This window comes from Ornithorhynchus anatinus, chromosome 1, assembly GCF_004115215.2.
Source record: "Ornithorhynchus anatinus isolate Pmale09 chromosome 1, mOrnAna1.pri.v4, whole genome shotgun sequence".
Taxonomy (NCBI): domain Eukaryota; kingdom Metazoa; phylum Chordata; class Mammalia; order Monotremata; family Ornithorhynchidae; genus Ornithorhynchus; species Ornithorhynchus anatinus.
This window is the reverse complement of record NC_041728.1, coordinates 181,907,177-181,928,709: the sequence shown is the minus strand read 5'-3', so window position 1 is coordinate 181,928,709 and position 21,533 is coordinate 181,907,177. Positions and strand designations below refer to the sequence as shown.

Sequence of the window (21,533 nt, the reverse complement as noted above, 5' to 3'; positions counted from 1 at the left end):
ATGAATGAATGAATGAATGAATGAATGAATGAATGAATGAATAAATGAGGAGCGCCCGAGCCCCCTGTCCTTGCGCCTGTTGGACGGAAGAGGGCGCCTGTCCGCGGGTGGGGGGCGGCCGAGCGCCGCGTAGAACCCCGTGTCCTTGCGCCTGTTGGACGGCAGAGGGCGCCTGTCCGGGGGCGGGGGCCCGGTGGCCGAGCGCCGAGCAGAACCCCGTGTCCTTGCGCCTTTTGGACGGCAGAGGGCGCCTGTCCGGGGGGCGTGTGGGAAGGGGCGGCCGAGCGCCGCGCTGAGCTTCGTGTCCTTGCATCTGTTGGACGGCAGAGGGCGCCTAGTCCGGGTGAGGGGGGCGTGTCCGTGACGTAGTGCGCGCCGTGCGTGCGTGCGGGGGGGAGGGGGGAGGGGAGCAGGCGGCGGAGCTGCGGGCGGGACCCATGCAGGTCGGTGGGGGCCCGCGGGGGGCGGGAAAGCCGGGGTCAGGGGTCAGGGAAGGGGGTTGGCGACCCCCGGATGGATCCCCAAGTGGCAGTGAAATCCCCGGGCGGGGCAGATGGGGGGCGGGGGGCCTAGGGGGCTGGGAGGGTCACCTGGGGTCAGGGGTCACCGTGGGTGGGGGTCCAGGGGTGCTGGACGGGAGTCACCGGGGGTCCTGGGGTCAGGGGTCACCGGGGGGATGTCCAGGGGGGCTGGGGGGTCACCTGGGGTCGGAGGTCACCGTGGGCGGGGATCCAGGGGGGCTGGGAGGGGCACTGGGGGTCAGGGGTCACCGTGAGCGGGGGTCCAGGGGGGCTGGGGGGTCTCCAGGGGCCTGGGGTCAGGGGTCAACGGGGGGGATGTCCGGGGGGGGCTGGGGGGAAGTCACCGGGGGTCCTGGGGTCAGGGGTCACCGGGGGAATTCATTCATTCATTGTGGGTGGGGGTCCAGGGGTGCTGGGGGCAAGTCACCGGGGGTCCTGGGGTCAGGGGTCACCGGGGGAATTCATTCATTCATTGTGGGTGGGGGTCCAGGGGTGTTGGGGGGGAGTCACCGGGGGCCCGGGGTCGCAGGTCACCGTGGGTGGGGGGTCCAGAGGTGCTGGGGGGAGGTCACCGGGCGGTCCTGGGGTCAGGGGTCACCGGGGGAATTCATTCGTTGTGGGTGGGGGTCCAGGGGTGCTGGGGGGAAGTCACCGGGGGCCCGGGGTCGGAGGTCACCGGGGGTGGGGGGTCCAGAGGTGCTGGGGGGAGGTCACCGGGGGAATTCATTCATTCATTGTGGGCGGATGTCTTGGGGTCGGAGGTCACCGTGGGCGGGGGGCCTGGGTTCGGGGGTCACCTGGGGTCCTGGGGGCGGGGGCGGGGGCGGGGGGAATCACCTGAAGCAGTGCAGCCTAGTAGGCAGAGCCCGGGCCTGAGAGTCGGAAGGACCTGGTTCCCCTCCCGGCTCCCCCACTTGTCCGCCGGGTGACCTCGGACCGGTCCCTTCCCTTCTCCGGGCCTCGGGTCCCTCCTCCGTCAAATGGGGATGAAAGGGCGAGCCCCAAGTGGGACGGGAACCGCGTCCGACCTGGTTGGCGCTCGGTCCGGCGCCCGGCGCTTAACACATCACCCCAGCGGTGACGATTACGGACCCCCGGACCGGTCCTCCGTCCCGCAGGTGGCCATGGCGGCCAAGGCCCCGAGAGAGGCGGTGCAGGCGGCGGCCCGGGAGCTCCTCGCCTTCATCCACCGCGGACCCTCGCCCTTCCACGGTCAGTCGTTCGTTCGTTCGTTCGGTACTATCTATCGAGCGCTCACTACGTGCAGACCACTGGACTGAGCGCTTGGAATGGACAGCCGTCGTCCAGCACACCGCGAAACAGTATCGATTTATTTCCGTCGGTGCCCGTCTCCCCGCCTCTAGGCTGCCGGCCCGTTGCCGGCCGGGAACGGGTCCGTTTAGTGGCCTTCCGTCCTCTCCCCGGCGCTCGGTCCGGTCCTCTGCGCACAGGAGGCGCTCAGTGATGATGATAATAATAACGTTGGGGTATTTGTTAAGCGCTTACTGGGTGCGGAGCACCGTTCTAAGCGCTGGGGGAGATACGGGGTCATCGGGGTGGTCCCACGTGAGGCTCACGGTCTTACTCCCCATTTTATTCATTCCTTCGATAGTATTTATTGAGCGCTTACTCTGTGCAGAGCGCTGTTCTGAGCGCTGGGGGAGATACGGGGTCATCGGGTTGGTCCTCGTGAGGCTCACAGTCTTTATCCCTATTTTACACAGAGGCCCGGAGAAGTGAAGTGACTGGCCCACGGTCGCCCAGCTGACAAGGGGCAGAGCCGGGATTCGAACCCACGTCCCCCGATTCGCAAGCCCGGGCTCTTTCCACTGAGCCACGCTGCTGCTCTGATCGACGGGTCGATCGGGTGCCTTAAAGGCAATAGGGAGGAGTCCCTGGGTAATGTAATGATAATAATAATAATGATATTTGTTAAGCGCTTACTATGTGCAGAGCACTGTTCTAAGCGCCGGGGATACAGCCGGGGAAGAGTTATCGAGCACCTCCTGGGAGCAAGAGCCGGGTCCCGAGCACTGAGGTGGGCACAAAGTAATCAGGGTCGACCGGGGCCCCCCGATCCTGGCGGGGCACATAGTCTGAGAGGGCGGGACGGTAAGGGGGGGGGGGGGGATCCCCATTTTACAGAGGAGGAAACTGAGGCACGGGGAAGTGAGGTGATTTATTTGTGTGGCCTCGCTGGGAGATTAAACCTACCTCCAAGCAGGGAGGCAGCACGGCCCAGAGAAGCAGCGTGGCTCAGTGGAAAGAGCCCGGGCTTGGGAGTCGGAGGTCACGGGTTCGAATCCCGGCTCTGCCACTCGTCAGCTGTGGGACTGTGGGCGAGTCACTTCGCTTCTCTGTGCCTCAGTTCCCTCATCTGGGAAATGGGGATGAAGACTGGGAGCCTCACGTGGGACAACCCGATGACCCCCGTCTCTCCCCCAGCGCTTAGAACGGTGCTCTGCCCATAGGAAGCGCTTAACAAATGCCAACATCATTATTAGTGGCTAGAGCTATTTTCCTCTCCCCAACTTTTCGTACAGTGCTTCGCACACAGTAAGTGCTCCAGAAATGCCGTTAGATGAATGAACGGCTGGAGCACGAGCCTGGAAGTCAGAAGGTCATGGGTTCTAATGCCGGCTCTGGCCCTCGTCTGCTGTGTGACCTTGGGCCAGTCACTTCCATTTCTCCGGGCCTCGGTGACCTCATCAGTAAAATGGGGATGAGGACCGTGAGCCCCACGGGGGACTGGGTCCAACCTGATGAGCTTGTATCCCCCCCAGCACATAGTACAGTGCCTGACACCTACTAGGCGCTTAACAGATACCCTCGTCTTCCTCAGTCCTGCCCCCACGAACCACCCTCCCCCCGCTGAAGTTCCGGCGGCCGTGAGCCGGCCCCGTCCCCACCCTCCCCTAAAAGTACAGCCGCCCCGTCGGGTGGCTCAGTGGCGAGAGCGCGGGCTTAGGAGTCAGGGGTCACGGGTTCTGATCCCGGCTCCGCCGCCTGTCAGCTGGGCGACTTTGGGCAGGTCGCTGTCGGTGCCTCAGTGACCTCATCTGGAAAATGGGGATTTAATAATGTTGGTATCTGTTAAGCGCTTACTACGTGCAGAGCAGTGTTCTAAGCGCTGGGGGAGATCCAGGGTCATCGGGTCGTCCCACGGGAGGCTCACAGTTAATCGCCATTTGACAGATGAGGTCACTGAGGCACAGAGAAGTGAAGTGACTTGCCCCCAGTCACCCAGCTGACATGGGGCAGAGGTGGGATTCGAACCCATGACCTCTGACTCCCAAGCCTGGGCTGTTTCCACTGAGCCGTGCTGATTTAAAAGTGGGAGCCTCACGTGGGACGACCCGGTGACCCCCGGATCTCGCCCGGCGCAAAGGACGGTGCTTGGCACATAGCGCTTAACAAATACCAACATTATTATTATTATTATTATAAATACCAACATTATCATTATTATTATTATTATTGCCCGCACCTCTCCGCCCCTCTATGCCGACCCCCTCCCGTGGCCGGGCCCTCCCACCCCCTCCGTTAACGCGCTGTCCACCTTCAGAGCATTACTGAGGTCACACCTCCTCCGGGAAGGCTTCCCCCATCCAAGAGAAGCAGCGTGGCTCCGCGGAAAGAGCCCGGACTTGGGAGTCAGAGGTCATGAGTTCGAATGAGCTCCCGCTCCCTTCCGCCTTATCTCCGCGCTTGGATCTGTGACTTTTGGACATTGGATGCTCGCCCCACCCCGAAGCCCGGGGCGCCGTGGTCCGCGGCGTGAGCTGACGTCTTAGAAGTCGTAGTAATGTCCGTCTCCCCCTCTAGAAGCCCGTGCGGGGCGGGGAATGAGTCGGCTGATTCTGTTTTTTATTATTATTATTATTGCATAAATACCACGATTAGTAGTAGTAATCATTTTACTACTAGAATACTAGTAATTATAATACAATTAATTATAGGATTCTATTGCTGTAGTATATTTACAGCAGAAGCAGCGTGGCTCAGTGGAAAGAGCCCAGAATTGGGAGCCAGAGGCCATGGGTTCAAATCCCGGCCCCGCCACTTTATCGGCTGTGTGACTTTGGGCAAGTCATTTCGCTTCTCTGGGCCTCAGTTCCCCCATCTGTAAAATGGGGGTGAAGATTGTGAGCCCCACGTGGGACGACCCGATGACCTTGTATCAACCCCAGCGCTTAGAACGGGGCTTTGCACAGAGTAAGCGCGTAACAAAAAATACTATCATTATTATCATTATATTTGTATGCGAGAGTATTTATAATTATAACATGATTGTTATAATTATTATAATATAGTAATGATAGTAACTACAATAATACTAATAGACGTAATAATAATCATTGTGGTACTTGTTAAGGGCTTACTAAGTGCCAGGTACTGTTCTAAGCGCTGAGGTAGCTACAAGGTAATCAATCGGTCCCCGTCCCACACAGGGCTCACCCTCCTACTCTTCCGGATGTTTAGCGCAGTGCCGGGCACATAGAAAGCGCTCAATAAATAGAACTGGTTGATTGGGCCACCTGTCTGTTGCGTGACCCTGCGCGAGTCACTTCACTTCTGTGAGCCTCAGTTCCCTCGTGAGTCAAATGGGGCTGAAGACTGGGAGCCCCACGTGGGACGGGGCTGCGTCCAACCCGATTCGCTTGTGATTAGTAATTCTGGTATTTGTGAAGCGCTTACGACGTGCCAGGCACCGTACTAAGCGCCGGATCGCCCCCGGCGCTTAGAACAGAGCTCATCACATAGTAAGCGCTTAAAAAATGCCATTGCCGTTATTATTATTATTGGGGCAAATCACTTCAGTTCTCTGTGCCTCAGTGACCTCATCTGTAAAATGAGGATTAAGACTGGGGCCAACCCGATGACCTCGTATCCACCCCAGCGCTTAGAACAGTGCCTGGCACATAGTAAGCGCTTAACAATTATTGTTTGGGCAAATGACTTCACTCCTCCATGCCTCAGTTCCCTCATCTGTAAAATGAAGATGAAGACCGTGAGCCCCACGGGGGACAACCTGATGACCTTGTGTCTGCCCCAGCGCTTAGAACAGTGCCTGGCACATAGTAAGCGCTTAACAAATACCATCATTATTATTATTTGGGCAAGTGACTTGACTTCCCTGGGCCTCAGTTCCCTCATCTGTAAAATGAAGACCGTGAGCCTCCCTGGGGACAACCTGATGACCTTGTATCTGCCCCAGCGCTTAGAACAGTGCCTGGCACGTAGTAAGCGCTAAACAAATACCATTATTATCATCATCATTAACGGGAGCCGGTGTTCTCCACCCTCAGTGGTGGGCGAGTGCCGCCGTCGCCTCCTCCAGGCTGGCTTCCAGGAGCTGAAGGAGACGGAGAGCTGGGACCTTCAACCTCAGCACAAGGTGCGTGTGGGGCGAGGCCCGGGGCGGGCGGAGTCCCAACCCCCGGGGGAGAGTGGGGGGCAGAGTCCGAACCCCTCCGGCCTGCCGCCGACCCGGCCTTCCCGTCCCCCCGGCCCAGTATTTTGTCACCAGGAACTCCTCCACCATCATCGCTTTCGCCGTCGGCGGCCAGTTCCGCCCCGGAAACGGCTTCAGCCTCATCGGCGCCCACACCGACAGTCCCTGCCTCCGGGTAAGGCCGCGCCCCGGGGGCGGGTGGTCCGGGTCGCGGGTTCAAATCCCCACTCGGCCGCTCGGCAGCCGCGTGACTCCGGGCCGGTCGCCTCCCTTCTCCGGGCCTCGGTTCCCTCGTCCTTCCCCGATCACCTTGTGTCCTCTCCAGCGCTTCGAACGGTGCTCGGCACGTAGTAAGCGCTCATCAGATGCCGTTATTATGACGAAGATGATTATTATTAATGGTGGGCTGGGGCGCGGAGGGGATCGGGGGGCGCGGGGGGACCTCCCGGCAGGCCCCCGACCACGTCGTCCCCTCCCAGGTGAAGCGCCGATCCCGCCGGGGCCAGCTGGGCTACCTCCAGGTGGGCGTGGAGCCGTACGGCGGCGGGATATGGAGCACCTGGTTCGACCGGGACCTCACCGTGGCCGGGAGGGTCATCGTTCAGGTGGGGACCGCGGGGGTCCGAGGCGGGGGTGGGGGGGCCCGCAGGTTGCATCCGTTCGCTCGAGTCGTAGTCTTGGAGCGCTCACTCTGTGCAGAGCACTGGCCTAAGCCCTTGGGAGAACACGGTAGAGCAATAGACAGTTGTATTTCTGGGGGCGCTCACTGCGCGCAGAGCACTGGCCTACGCGCCTGGGAGAGTATAACAGTGTATCGGTCAGTTAATTGTATTCCCGGGGCGCTCACTGTGTGCAGAGCACTGGCCTACGCGCCTGGGAGAGTATAACAACGTGTCGGTCAGTTAATTGTATTTCTGGGGCGCTCACTGTGTGCAGAGCACTGGCCTACGCGCCTGGGAGAGTACGATATAATAATGTACCAGTCAGTTAATTGTATTTCTGGGGGCGCTCACTGCGTGCAGAGCACTGGGCTACGCGCCTGGGACAGTACGATATGATAATGTTCCAGTCAGTCGGTTAATTGTATTTATTGGGCGCTCGCTGTGTGCAGAACACTGGCCTACGCGCCTGGGAGAGTATAACAACGTGTCAGTCAGTTAATTGTATTTATGGGGCGCTCACTGTGTGCAGAGCACTGGCCTGCGCGCCTGGGAGAGTACGATATAATAATGTAACAGTCAGTTAATTGTATTTCTGGGGGCGCTCACTGTGTGCAGAGCACTGGCCTACGCGCCTGGGAGGGTCCCATATAACAATGTGTCAGTTAATTCTTTTATTGGGTGCTCACTGTGGGCGGAACACTGGCCTAAGCACTTTGGAGAAAACAACAAAGTAAGAGTTAATTGTATTTATTGAGGGCTCACTGTGTGCAGAGCACTGGACTCTCTGGGAGAGTACGATATAACATTAAACTGAGAAGCGGCGTGGCTCAGTGGAAAGAGACCGGGCTTGGGAGTCAGAGGTCATGGGTTCAAATCCCGGCTCTGCCACTTGGCAGCTGGGTGACTGTGGGCAAGTCACTTCACTGTGGCTCAGTGACCTCATGTGTAAAATGGGGATGAAGACTGTGAGCCTCACGGGGGACGACCCGATGACCCCGTATCTCCCCCGGCGCTTAGAACAGTGCTCTGCACATAGTAAGCGCTTCACAGATACCAGCATTATTATTATTATGAGGACCCAGGTCCTTCTGACTCCCAGACCCGGGATCCGTCCACTAAAGCCACGCGGCTTCTCTGAAGCCGGACCTATCCCAGTTCTTAATAGAGGGCCTGGCCCAGAGTGAGCGTTCGGCAAATGCTAGAAATAAACAGAAATCCTGTTTATTGCGGAGGAGACGGATCCCGACGGAAGTGGGAGACTCCCGGGCTCAGCCCCCCCTTTTCCTCGACTTCCCCTTCTCCCGACCCGTCCCTTTGCTCTCCCCCCGCCCCGCAGCACTTGCGTATATAGGTCCGCATCTATAATTCTATTTATTTCCATCGATGCTCTTGATGCCCGTCTGCTCGCTTCGAGGTCCCCGTCTAGACTGTGAGCCCGGCGTGGGCGGGGACGGCCTCTCGCCGTCGCCGAGTCGTACTCCCCAAGCGCCGAGTCCGGCGCTCGGCACCCAGTAGGCGCTCGGTAAGTACCGGAAACGAAAGCGGGGGCGTCTGTTGGCAGTGCCCGACCTCGGGCCGCTTGGAACAGCGGCTGGTGCACGTGGAGCGTCCCATCCTGCGCGTCCCCCACCTGGCCATCCACCTCCAGCGAGGGGTCAACGAGAGCTTCGGACCCAACGCGGAGACCCACCTGTGAGAGCGGGACCCCGGGCGGGCGGGACGGGGGGGAACGCCCCCGGGGAGGCGACGGCGGCGCCCGCCGATAATAATAATTTTAGTACGTGGTAAGCGCCTACTGTGGGCCCAGCGCGGTCCTAAGCGCTGGGCGGAGAGGAGCTCATCAGGTCGTCCCCCGTGGGCCTCCCGGTCTTCATCCCCATTTTCCAGATGAGGCCACTGAGGCCCAGAGAAGGGAAGTGACTTGCCCAAAGTCACACTGCTGACAGGTGGCGGTAGCAATAACGATGTTGCTATTATATTCCCATAATCATAATAATAATATTAATGAGTAGAGAAGCAGCATGACTCAACGGGAAGAGCCCGGGCTTAGGAGTCAGAGGACGTGGGTTCGAATCCCGGCTCCGCAGCTTGTCAGCTGGTTGACTTTGGGCAAGGCGCTTCACTTCTCAGGGCCTCTTCTGGAAAATGGGGATGAAGAGCGGGAGCCTCACGGGGGACAGCCCGATGACCCCGTAGCTCCCCCGGCGCTTAGACCGGTGCTCGGCACCTAGTCAGCGCTTAACAAATGCCAACGTTATTGTTATCGGTTAAGGCGCTCAGCAGGTGCCCGGCACCGTACCGAGCGCCGGAAGGAAGACCAGCCCCGGGTCCTGGGGGCGGGGGGCTGCTCGGTCGGTCCCCCGGCTCCCCCGTCCCGCCCCCGGCCCTTCCCGCCCCGGGCTTGACCTCCCCACAGGACACCCGTCTTGGCCACGGCCGTCCAGGAAGAGCTGGAGAAGGGGTCGTCGGAGCCGGGCGCTCCGGGTTCCCAGGTAGGACCCGCCGCCCCCCGATCCCCGGTGGCCGAACCCCACTGAGGACACCCACCCCCTTCCCCACCCCCCGGGGTTGGGCCGGACCCCACTCGGCCTTTCATTCCGTCGGATTTCTCGAGCGCTTACTGCCTGCACAGCACCGGACCTGGAAAATCCAGTTGGGCCGGCCCGTCTCCTCCAGGAAGCCCTCCCTGACTGAGCCCTCCTCTCCTCTTCTGATAATAGCAATAATAATAATGACGGTGGAGGTTTGGTAATAATAATGCTGGTATTTGCTAAGCGCGTACTATGTGCAGAGCACTGTTCTAAGCGCTGAGGTAGATACAGGGTAATCCAGTTGTCCCACGTGAGGCTCACAGTTGATCCCCATTTTACAGATGAGGTCACTGAGGCACAGAGAAGTGAAGTGACGTGCCCACAGTCACACGGCTGACAAGTGGCGGAGCCGGGATTCGAACCCATGACCTCCGACTCCCTAGCTCGGGCTCTTTCCACTGAGCCACGCTGCTTCCCAAGCGCTCTATGATGCTCCAGACACCCTACTGAGCGCCGGGGCGCATCCCAGCCAATCAGGTGGGACCCAGGCCCTGCCCCACGCGGGGCTCGCGGTCTTCATCCCCGTTTTACAGACGAGGGAACCGAGGCCCGCAGAAGCGAAGCGACGTGCCCCAGGCCGCCCAGCAGACCAGTGGCGGAGCCGGGATTAGAACCCGTGACCTTCTGAGTCCCGGGCCCGGGCTCCGTCCACTACACCGTCCTGCTCCCGCTCCCTTCCGTGGCCGCTCTGCCTCGCTCCTTCATCCATCCTCCCTCCCAGCCCCCCCGGCACATATCTATAGATCGGTATAGATCTGTCCTTTATTTATCGATTTGTATTAATGTCTCCCCCGCCCCCCGCCAGGCTGTGAGCCCGTTGTGAGCGGGGAAAACGTGCCTGTCTGTCGTCATGTCGTCCTCTCCCAGGCGCTTAGGACGGTGCTTGGCACACAGTAAGGGCTCAATAATCAATAAACCCGGAGCCCGTCTCCCCTCCTGCCCCCCGGAGTTGGGTGCGGGTGATTGAAGCCCCCTGAGACCCCCCCGAACACCAGCCCCTTGGATTTGGGGGGGAGGCGATTAGAGCCCCGGACCGGACCTCACCCTTCCACCCGCCCGGGAGTTGGTAGCCTAATGGCTAGAGCCCGGCCCCGGACGTCAGAAGGGCCTGGGTTCTAATCCCGGCTCCTCCGCTTGCCTGTTGGGTGACCTTGGGCCGGTCACGTCACTTCTCCGGGCCTCGGTTCCCTCGTCGGTAAAACGGGGATGGAGACGGCGAGCCCGGCGGGGGACGGGGACCGTGCCCAACCCCGTTCGGCTCGTGTCTACCCGGACGCTGAGTACGGTGCCTGACTCTTAGGAAGCGCTCAATAGATAGAGAAGCAGCGCGGCTCAGTGGAAAGAGTCCAGGCTGGGGAGTCAGAGGGCGTGGGTTCGAATCCCTGCTGGTGACTGTGGGCAAGTCACTTCACTTCTCTGTGCCTCAGTTCCCTCATCTGTAAAATGGGGATTAACTGTGAGCCTCACGTGGGTCAACCTGATGACCCTGTATCTCCCCCGGCGCTTAGAACAGTGCTCTGCACATAACAAGCGCTTAACAAATACCAACATTATGATTATTATTATTAAATAGCACAGTTATTCCCCACCTCTAGACCGTAAGCCCGCTGTGGGCAGGGATTGTCTCTCCTTATTGCCGAATTGTACTTGCCAAGCGTTTAGTCCAGCGCTCTGCCCACAGTAAGCGCTCAATAAGTACAGTTGGATGAATAAGGGAAGCGACTGGCCCAAGGCCACCCAGCAGACGAGCGGCGGAGCCGGGATCCGAACCCCCGACCTTCCGACGCCCGGGCTTTCTATCCACTCTGCCGTGCTGCCCATCAGGCGGGGGCCCGGGGGGGTGGGTAGGGGCCCCGTTGAGCCCCTGCCCCAGGAGGGGAAAGGGCAAGGAAGGAAGCGGTTAGTCCAGCGCCCTGCCCCCGGTAAGCGCTCAATAAATACGACCGAATGGATCTCAGAAGGGCCTGTGGGATGGCGAGGCCCCCCCCCCCCGGCCCGCCCCGACCGATGGTCTCCTGCCCCCCACCCCCCGGCCCGCAGACGGAGCGGCACCAGTCGGCGCTTCTGGCCCTGCTCTGCGCCCAGCTGGGCCTGACCCCCGAGGACATCGTGGAGATGGAGCTCTGTCTGGCCGACACCCAGCCCGGGGTGAGGGGGAGCGGAGGCGGCGGGAGGACGGCGGGGGGGCCCGGACGGGGGTCCCTCGGGGAGCGGGACCCCGAGACTGGGCCGCGGGGGCGGCGGATTGAGGGGGTCTTCCGTGCAGGCCCTGGGCGGAGCCTACGAGGAATTCATCTTCTCCCCGCGGCTGGACAACCTCCACAGCTGCTTCTGTGCCCTGCAGGTAGTTGGGGGCCGGGGGGCGGGGGGCGGCCCTCCCACTGGGACCGCGGGGGCCCGTCCGTCCCCTCCGTCCCCCCGAGCCCCGCCGCTAGAGAAGGAGGGTGGCCCGGTGGGTGGGTCACGGGCTGGGGAGTCGGGGGACGTGGCTTCTAATCCCGGCTCCGCCGCTTGGCCGATGATAATGATGAGGATATTTGTTAAGCACGTTTTTATCTGTGTTTGTTAAGGGGGGGCTCGGTGGGAAGAGGCCGGGCTGGGGGGTCGTGGGTTCTAATCCTGGCCCCGCCTCCTGTCAGCTGTGTGACTTGGGGCAGGTCACTTCATTTCTCTGGGCCTCAGTGACCTCATCTGGAAAATGGGGATGAAGACTGTGAGCCCTAATAAGAATAATAATAATGTTGGTATCTGCGAAGCGCTTACTATGTGCGGAGTACCGTTCTGAGCGCCGGGGGAGATACAGGGTCATCGGGTTGTCCCACGTGAGGTTCACAGTCTTCATCCCCATTTGACAGATGAGCCCTACATGGGACAACCCGATGACCCTGTATCTCCCCCAGTGCTTAGAACGGTGCTCTGCACATAGTAAGTGCTTAACAAATACCAACGTTATTATTATTATTATTATTATTAATCCCAGCTCCGCCTCTTGTCAGCTGGGTGGCTTGGGGCAAGTGGCTTCACCTCTCTGGGCTCAGTTCCCTCATCTGGAAAATGGGGATGGAGACCGTGAGCCCCACATGGAATCTGATCACCTTGTATGCCCCCCAGCGCTCAGAACAGTGCTTGGCACATAGTAAGCGCTTAACAAATACTATTATTATTATTATTATTATTATTAAGCGCTTACTAAGTACCAAACACTGTTCTGAGCGCTGGGGTTATCCCACGTGAGGCTCACAGTCTTCATCCCCATTTTCCAGATGAGGTCACTGAGGCTCAGAGAAGTGAAGTGACTTAACCAGAGTCACAAAGCAGGCAAGTGGCGGAGCCAGGATTAGAACCCACATCCTCTGACTCCCAAGCCCAGGCCCTTGCCAGCAAGCCACGCTGCTTCTTTAGGAGAGTCCCTTTACCTCTCTGGGCCTCAGTTCCCTCATCTAGAAAATAATAATGATAATGACAGTATTTGTAAAGCGCATACTATGTGCCAAGCACTGTTCTAAGCGCTGGAGGAGATGCAAGGTCATCAGGTTGTCCCACGTGGGGCTCACGGTCTTCATCCCCATTTTACAGATGAGGTCACTGAGGTACCGAGAAGTGAAGTGACTCGCCCAAAGTCACCCTGCTGATAGTGGCAGAGCCGGGATTCGAACCCATGACCTCTGACTCCCAAGCCCGGCCTCTTGCCACTGAGCCACGCTGCTTCCCTAATGGGGATGAAGACTGTGAGCCCCATGTGGGACAGGGACTGGGTCCAACCTGATTACCGCGTCTCTACCCCAGCGCTTAGAACAGTGCTTGGCACGTAGTAAGCGCTTAACAAAAACCTATAATTATTATTATTTAAAAGCCCTCCCGCCGCGACCGCACTGGCTAGCGGCGGCCCGTCCCCCAGCCCTGCAGATAATGAAGCAGCGTGGCTCAGTGGCAAGAGCCCGGGCTTTGGAGTCAGAGGTCATGGGTTCCAGTCCCGGCTCTGCCCCTTGTCAGCTGGGTGACCGTGGGCAAGTCACTTCGCTTCTCTGTGCCTCGGTTACCTCCTCTGTAAAACGGGGATTAAGACCGTGAAGCCCACGTGGGACAACCTGATTCCCCTGTGTCTACCCCGGCGCTTAGAACAGTGCTCGGCACATAGTAAGCGCTTAACAAGTACCAACATTATTATTATTATTATCACGGGCCCGGGAGTCAGAAGGACCTGGGTTCTAATCCCGGCCCCGCCACGTGTCTGCTGCGTGACCTCGGGCCGGTCGCTTCACTTCCCTGGGCCTCAGTTCCCTCATCTGGAAAATGGGGATGAAGAGTGGGAGCCCCACGTGGGGCAGGGACCGCGTCCTTCCTCGTATCTACCCAGCACTTAGTGCTTGGCACGTAGTAAGCGCCCAACAAGGACCATGATTATTATTATTATTACCGGCTAAGCCGGAGGGTGGCCGGTACGGTGCACCGGGGCCCTCAGGGGACCCCGGGGAGGGCGAATCTCGGGGGGCGCTACCCGGCCCGGGCGCGGGGGCGGTCGGGCGAGGGTCGAGGTGGGCGGAACCGGGCGGTGGAAGACCACCAAGCCCCCCGGCTGCCCTCGGGGCTGGGGAGGGAGGAGGATTTGGGGCGTTTGGGGGGCGACCCACCCGTTTCGGGGGTCAGCGAAATGATGGCCGCCCCCGTCCCCCCTCCCCCAGGCCTTGATCGACTCGTGCGGATCCCTGAACGCTGAGCCCCACGTGCGGCTGATCGCTCTCTACGACCACGAAGAGGTGAGCGGGAGGGCTGGGAGTTTGGGGGGTCGCCGGTTCCGTTCCCATTCCTCCCCCTTCCCCTGTGGATTTTCTGAGGGATTTTATTACTAATAATAATGATGATAACGCCTGTAGTTGAGCGCTTACTATGTGCCACGCACTGTTTTAAGCGCTGGGGGGGATCCAAGCTCATCAGGTGGTCCCACGTGGGGCTCACGGGCTTCGTCCCCGTTTTGCGGATGAGAGAACTGAGGCACGGTGAAGTGACTTGCCCAAGGTCACCCAGCAGACAAGTGGCGGAGCGGGGATTAGAACCCACGACCTCTTGACTCCCAAGCCCGGGCTCGTGCCACAAAGCCTCGCTCGCTCTAGGCAGACTTTCTCGTGGGCAGCAGAGGACGATTAGGTCGTACTCTCTGGCGCGCTTAGTACAGTGCTTGTCCACAGTGAGCGCTCAGTAAATACCGGGGATTTGTGCTAAGCGCCGGGGTGGAGAGTCAGACCAACCCTGGTCCCTGTGGATCCCGAGGAGCGGGGTGGCCTAGTGGATAGAGGCCGGACTTGGGAGTCAGAAGGAAGCAGCGTGGCTCAGTGGAAAGAGCCCGGGCTTGGGAGTCAGAGGTCATGGGTTCGAATTCAGGCTCTGCCATTTGTCAGTTGTGTGACTGTGGGCAAGTCACTTCACCTCTCTGTGCCTCAGGTGTGGGGATGAAGACCGTGAGCCTCACGTGGGACAACCTGATGACCCTGTATCTCTCCCAGCGCTTAGAACAGTGCTGTGCACATAGTAAGCGCTTAACAAATACCAACATTATTATTATCATTATCATTATTATGAATCCCGGCTCCACCACCCGTCCATTGTGTGACCTTGGGCAAGTCCCTTCAGTTCTCTGGGCCTCGGTTCCCTCATCTGGAAAATGGGGGTGAGGGCTGCGAGCCCCACAAGGGACCACCCGATTACCTCATGTCTCCCCCAGCGCTTAGCACAGTGCTTGCCACATAGTAAGCCGAATTGTCCATTCCAAACGCTTAGTCCGGTGCTCTGCGCATAGTAAGCGCTCAATAAATACTACTGAATGAATGAACAGTAAGCGCTTAACAAATACCATCAATATTATCATCATCAACCCACGCAGGACTCCCAGCCTAAGAGAGATGGAAGGCGGGAACCTACCTCCCCCCATTTTACGGGGAAAGAAACTGAGGCCCAAAAGACCTGAGGGACTGATGTCATATTCTACTCTCCCAAACGCCTAGTACAGTGCTTTGCGCACAGTAAACGCTCAATAAATCCGATTATTGTTTATAATAATAACGCAAATAAAGGAACAGCAATAGCGGACACGTTCCCCGCCCGCAACGAGCCGAGAGTCCAGAGGGCCGAGAGGGTGGCGGGGCAAGTAGCCCCGGGTCGGGGGGCGGTCGGGGGGGGGGGGAGTCTCGGGGCTGACCCCCGCCGCCGCCCCCCACCCCGTCACCCAGGTGGGGTCGCAGAGCGCTCAGGGGGCGGAGTCCCTGCTGACGGAGCTGGTCTTGCGCCGCATCTCGGCCTCGGCCCAGCACCTGACGGCCTTCGAGGAGGCCGTGGCCAAGTCCTTCATGGTCAGCGCCGACATGGCCCACGCCGTCCACCCCAACTACGCGTGAGTCCGCCCGCCGTCCCGGGCACCCCACCCCGCGTTCGGTGTGCGGCCCACCTACCGCCCTTTCCCCCGTCTCTTCGCCTCTCGCTGAGCCCGGGTCGGGGAGGGGCCCCGGGGGTCGCCAGGAAGCCCCCTCTGACCCCTCTCCCCTTAGCCGCGCCCTGCTCTTGACCCTCGACCTCCGCCGGACCCCTTCCCCTCCTACCCCCCACCCCAACCCGCACGGGGAGGGTCCGGAGCCCCGAGTTGCATTCAAGACCTCTCTTTCAGGGATAAGCACGAGGAGAACCACCGCCCTTTGTTCCACAAGGTGAGACCCGAACCCCCAGCCCCTGTCCCCCACCATTCCTCCCCATCCCACCCCTCCAGCTCCTCCTCCCCTCTCTTGCTCATCCCTCCCCAACCCCCTCTCCAAGCTCCTTCCTCTCTCCTTATCCAGTGACAGTAGCATTTACTAAGCACTTACTGTGCGCTAAGCACTGGGATAGACACAGGTTAGCTCGGACGGAGTCCCCGTCCCCCGCGGGGCTCCGAGTCTAAGAAGGGGAGAGGGCTTAGCCGCGTGGCTTAGTAGAAAGAGCCCCGGCTTGGGAGTCCTGGGGCTCACACGCTTAATCCCCATTTCCCAGATGGGCGCTCGATAAATACAGTTGACTGCCTAAGCAGGTATTTTGTAATGATGATAATGCCGGTATTTAAGCGCTTACTCTGTGCCAAGCACTGTTGTAAGCGCTGGGGGAGATACAAGGCGATCAGGTTGTCCCACGTGGGGCTCACAGTCTTCATCCCCATTTTCCAGAGGAGGGAACTGAGGCACAGAGAATAATAATAATAATATTGTTGGTATTTGTTAAGCGTTTACTATGTGCCAAGCACTGTTCTAAGCGCTGGGGGAGAAACAAGGCGATCCGTTGTCCCACGTGGGGCTCACGGCCTTATCCCCATTTTACACATGAGGGAACCGAGGTGATGCGAAGCTAAGCGGCCTGCCCAAGGTCCCGCGGCGGAGCCGGGATTCGAACCCACGCCCTCGGACTCCCCAGCCCGGGCTCCGCCCACTGAGCCGCGCTGCTGCTCAGTTTTCTCCCCGTTTTACCGGTGAGGAAAACGAGGCCCAGAGAGAGTTCTCTTGCCCCCGCGGCCGGCGGCGAAGCTGGGCCGAGACGCCAGGTGCCCGGCCTGCCGGTCCTTCCGCTAGTTCAGACCGCCCCTCGGGCCGTGGGGGCGTCCAGCGCGTCCGCCCGGGGTCCAGGCTCCCCAACCCCGTCGTCGCCCGCAGGGCCCCGTCATCAAAGTGAACAGCAAACAGCGCTACGCCTCCAATGCCGTCTCCGAGGCCCTGATGCGGCAGGTGGCTGCCCAGGTCGGGGTGCCCCTGCAGGTGAGGACTTGGTTTCGGGGGGGGGGGGGGGTCCCGGGTCCGGGCTGGGGGGCGCCGGCGGAGTCGGGGAGTCGGTGGGAACGGCGTTCGTTGAGCTCTGCGGGTGCCCGGAAAGCAAATACGACTGTAGATTCGTTCAGTCGTATTTTGTGCAGCGCTTACCGTGTGCAGAGCACTGTACTGAGCGCTTGGAAGGAACAGTGCAGCGAGAGAGGCGGTCCCTGCCCCTGACGGGCTCACAGGCTGGGGCGGGGGGCGGTAGACATCGAAACAAGTAGGCAGGCGGCAATATTAATAAACAGAATTATAGATCTCTACATGTAAACGAAAGGGCCGTGGGACGGGGAGGTGGCGGGGAAGAGCAAAGGGAGCGAGTCGAGGCGACGCGGGAGGGAGCGGGAGAAGAGGAAAGGAGGGCGCGGGCAGGGAAGGCCTCCGGGAGGAGGTGGGCTTTCAGTAGGGCTTCGAAGGGGGGGAGAGTCATCGTCTGTGGGATTTGAGGAGGGAGGGCCTTCCGGGCCAGAGGTGGAAAGGCCAACGGTGAATCAGCGCTCTCAAAGTCAAAAACAAAAATAGGCATTTTTCAGCGGAAGATGGGCTGTAGAAATAGCACTTAATCACAAAAGACGATCGTCAGCAGAGGTCCGAAGGGCATCGGACATACGACGTGCCGGCCGTAGAATAATAATAATAATGTTGGTGTTCGTTAAGCGCTTACTGTGTGCAGACCACTGTTCTAAGCGCCGGGGTCATCTGGTTGTCCAACGTGAGGCTCACAGTTAATCCCCATTTTACAGATGAGGGAACTGAGGCACAGAGAAGTTGTGACTTGCCCACAGTCAGCTGACAAGTGGCAGAGGTGGGATTCGAACTCATGACCTCCGACTCCCAAGCCCAGGCTCTTTCCACTAAGCCACGCTGCTTCTCAATATCTGCAAGAAAGCTACCGGCCCTGAGCCTGAATCCGTTTAGGGCAGACGATCCGGTCCTCTCGGGGGTCGGCGGCGAGATGGAGGAGCCAGACTGGTCTTTGGAAGGCCAGAGGACAGGACTCGGATGAGCAGATTTGGGACACACGAGGAAGAGGACGGGGTCTCTGGAAAATATAGTCAAGCTAGGAAAAATCCAAGGAAAAGGTGGAAGAGGCAGACAGAGAGACCCTAACGACATGCATCGGAAGAACCGTCAGAAAGGTGACGGGTTAAGGCGGAGGACAGGACGTTCTGGAGGAAATAGATCCATAGAGTCGGAAACGCCTCGACGGCACTTGATGATGATGGTTTGTTAAGCGCTTACCATGTGTTAAGCGCTGGGGTGGGTACGGGCTAATGGGGTCGGACACCGATTAGACCGTGAGCCCGTCAGTGGGCAGGGTTTGTGTCTATCTGTTGCCGAATTGTCCGTTCCAAGTGCTTAGTACAGTGCTCTGCACAGAGTAAGCGCTCGATAAATACTATTGAATGATGAATGAATGTCCTACACGGGGGCTCACGGTCTTAATCCCCATTTTGGAGGTGAGGGATCTGAGACCCAGAGGCGTGAAGTCAGTCAAGAGGAAAGTGGCGGAGGCGGGATTAGGACCCAGGTCCTTTCGAGTCCCAGGCCTGGACTCTAGCCATTAATAATAATAATTATTATTACTTACTATGTGCCAGGCACTGTCCTAAATGCTGGGGTCATTACAAGGTAATCGGGTTGGACACAATCCCTGTCCCACTTGGGGTTCACACTCTTAATCCCCATTTTCCAGATGAGGTCACTGAGCCCCAATGAAGTAAAGTGACTTGCCCAAGGTCACACAGCAGACGTGGAGGAGCCGGGATGAGGACCCAGGTCCTTCTGACTCCCAAACCTGAACTCTGTCTCCAGGCACTGCTTCTCATAATAATAGTGATGATATTTGCAGAGCATTTACTATGTGCTAAGCACTCTTCTAAGTGCTGAGGTGGATACAAGCTAACCAGGCTGGACACGGGCCCCGCCCCACATGGGCTCACGGTCTTAATCCCCATTTTGCAGATGAGGGAACTGAGGCAGAGAGAAGTGACTTGTCCAAGGTCACGCCACTGACGAAGCAGCGTGGCTCAGGGGAAAGAGCCCGGGCTTGGGAATCAGAGGTCAGGGGTTCGAATCCTGGCTCTGCTACTTGTCAGCTGTGTGACTGTGGGCAAGTCACTTCTCTGGGCCTCGGTTGCCTCATCTGGAAAATGGGGATGAAGACTGGGAGCCTCACGTGGGACAACCTCATGACCCTGTATCTCGCCCAGAGCTTAGAACAGTGCTCTGCACATAATAAGCGCTTAACAGATACCAACATTATTAAGTGGGATTAGAATCCACATCCTTCTGATGCCCAGGCTCTATCCAAGGGCCCATGGTGGATGGTGGGGGTCGTTCATTCATTCACTCGTATTTGTTGAGCACTTACTGCGTGCAAAGCACTGTACTAAACTCTTGGGAGAGGGCAATAGAACAACATTCCCTGCCCACAACGAGCTTACAGTCCAGAGGGGGAGACAGACAGCAATTCTCCCCCGATTAGACCGTAAGCCCGTCGAAGGGCAGGGACTGTCTCCGCCTGTTACCGATTTGTCCATTCCAAGCGCTCAGTACAGTGCTCTGCACATAGTAAGCGCTCAATAAATACTATAGAATGAATGAATAAATAAATGTCGGATAGGGACGTAAGCGGGGCTGGGACGGGGGATGAAGGAAGGGAGTGAGTCGGGGCGACGCAGAAGGGAGCGGGAGAAGAGGGGAGGAGGGCGCAGTCAGGGAAGCCTTCTTGGAGGAGATGGGCCTTCAGTAGGGCTTTGAACCAGGGGAAGAGAGTCATTATGGAGTTTACAGTCAAGAGGGGGACACCAACCTTAATAGACGTGAATAAATGAGGGAGAGGGACATGAGCGGTGCGGGGCCGGGAGGGGGGGATGAAGCGAGGGAGCGAGTCCGGGCGACGCGGAGGGGAGCGGGAGGAGAGGAGGGCGCAGTCAGGGAAGCCTTCTGGGAGGAGGTGGGCCCGCAATAAGCCTTTGAACCAGGTGGAGAATAATTGTGGAGCTTAGACAAGAACGGGGAGACCGACGTGAAGAGAAAGAAATAAATGGGGGATGCAGACAGAAGTGGTGCGGGGCTGGGCGTGGGGGATGAAGGAAGGGAGCGAGTCACGGGGACGCAGAAGGGAGTGGGAGAAGAGGACGGGGGGGGTGGGGGCAGTCAGGGAAGGCCTCCGGGAGGAGGTGGGCCCTGGAGTCTGCCCGGACGTCCCCCCCGACTGCTTCTCCCCGCCCGCCCCAGGAGTTCATGGTGAGAAACGACTCTCCCTGCGGCACCACCATCGGGCCCATCCTGGCGGCCCGGCTCGGCCTGCGCGTCCTGGACCTGGGGAGCCCGCAGCTGGCCATGCACTCGGTGCGGGAGATGGCCTGCACGTCCGGCGTGCTGCAGACCATCACCCTCTTCAAGGTAGCCGCCCTCCGGCCCCTCCCCTGCCCCGCTCCATCCCCCGTTGCCGCCGCGGCCTCGGGGCCCCCGCCGGTTGCCGGGGCAACGTCCCCGGCGCCGAGTGACGGGCGGGTTGCTATGACGGCGGGGATGGAGACGCGGAAGACGGCCCCCCCCCCCCGGCCCTCGCTCGGGTCCTCCCGCCTCTCGGCAGAGCCGCCGTCGGGGACGCGTGGGTGGAAATCGGGGTGCCGTTCACCCCCGTCTATCATTGAGTGGGGTTACGGGGAAATTCTCTCTCTCTCTAACTACGATCCTCTCCCTTTCAGGGCTTCTTTGAACTCTTTCCTGCCGTCAGCCACAACATGGTGCTGGATTGAGTCCTCGCCTCGCACCCCCTCCCCACTTGCGCGGCGGCGGGCGGGGTTCCCCTCCCCCGTCTGATGGAGAAATCCCGGCCGGATGGAGGAATGGATTATTAAAATGAATTTTTCACTCAGTCGTGCCCTCTGGGGGGGTGAAAGGCTGAAAGGGGACTAGCCGGGGTTGGGGAAGGGAGACGAGACGTTGTGGTGGGGGGGGGAAATTCAACCCTCTGTAATAATAATAATGTTGGTATTTGTGAAGCACTTACCCTGTGCAGAGCGCTGTTCTAAGCGCTGGGGGAGATACAGGGTCATCAGGTTGTCCCCCGTGAGGCTCAGAGTCTTCATCCCCATTTGACAGATGAGGTCACTGAGGCCCAGAGAAGTGAAGTGACTCGCCCTCAGTCACCCAGCTACCAAGTGGCAGAGCTGGGATTCGAACCCATGACCTCTGACTCCCAAGCCCGGGCTCTTGCCACTGAGCCACGCTGCTTCCCAAGCGGCATGGCGTAGTGGATAGAACAAGGGACTGGTAGTCAGAAGGACGCGAGTTAATAATGATGGTATTTGTTAAGCGCTTACTATGTGCCAAGCACTGTTCTAAGCGCTGGGGGAGATACGACTCCTTTCTGGCTAGTGCAGCAGGGTCGCCTGTCCTAGCAATCGACTCCGGTCACCGGCCGTCGTTCGTTCTCTTCCCCGGTCCTCCCGGACCGACCAGCTCGGAGA

General features: G+C 59.3%; 1 protein-coding gene across 1 annotated transcript; it reads left to right on the top strand.

The window, feature by feature from the left end:
• Positions 1–394: 394 nt before the first annotated feature.
• LOC100076041 (aspartyl aminopeptidase) lies at positions 395–20,938 on the top strand. The gene is made up of 15 exons (XM_029064329.1): positions 395–443; positions 1,640–1,733; positions 5,831–5,919; positions 6,038–6,151; positions 6,456–6,581; positions 8,200–8,330; positions 9,055–9,130; positions 11,270–11,377; positions 11,496–11,573; positions 13,912–13,986; positions 15,454–15,614; positions 15,885–15,924; positions 16,894–16,995; positions 20,293–20,460; positions 20,769–20,938. Exons 1-15 carry the CDS (start codon positions 438–440, stop codon positions 20,817–20,819), a joined length of 1,419 nt encoding a protein of 472 aa, XP_028920162.1. The 5' UTR covers positions 395–437; the 3' UTR covers positions 20,820–20,938.
• Positions 20,939–21,533: the final 595 nt, after the last annotated feature.

Coding starts and splice junctions, on each gene's coding strand:
- LOC100076041 (XM_029064329.1), top strand. Junction 5,920..6,037: donor ACCTTCAACCTCAGCACAAG/GTGCGTGTGGGG, acceptor CCCCCGGCCCAG/TATTTTGTCACCAGGAACTC. Junction 16,996..20,292: donor AGGTCGGGGTGCCCCTGCAG/GTGAGGACTTGG, acceptor CGCCCGCCCCAG/GAGTTCATGGTGAGAAACGA.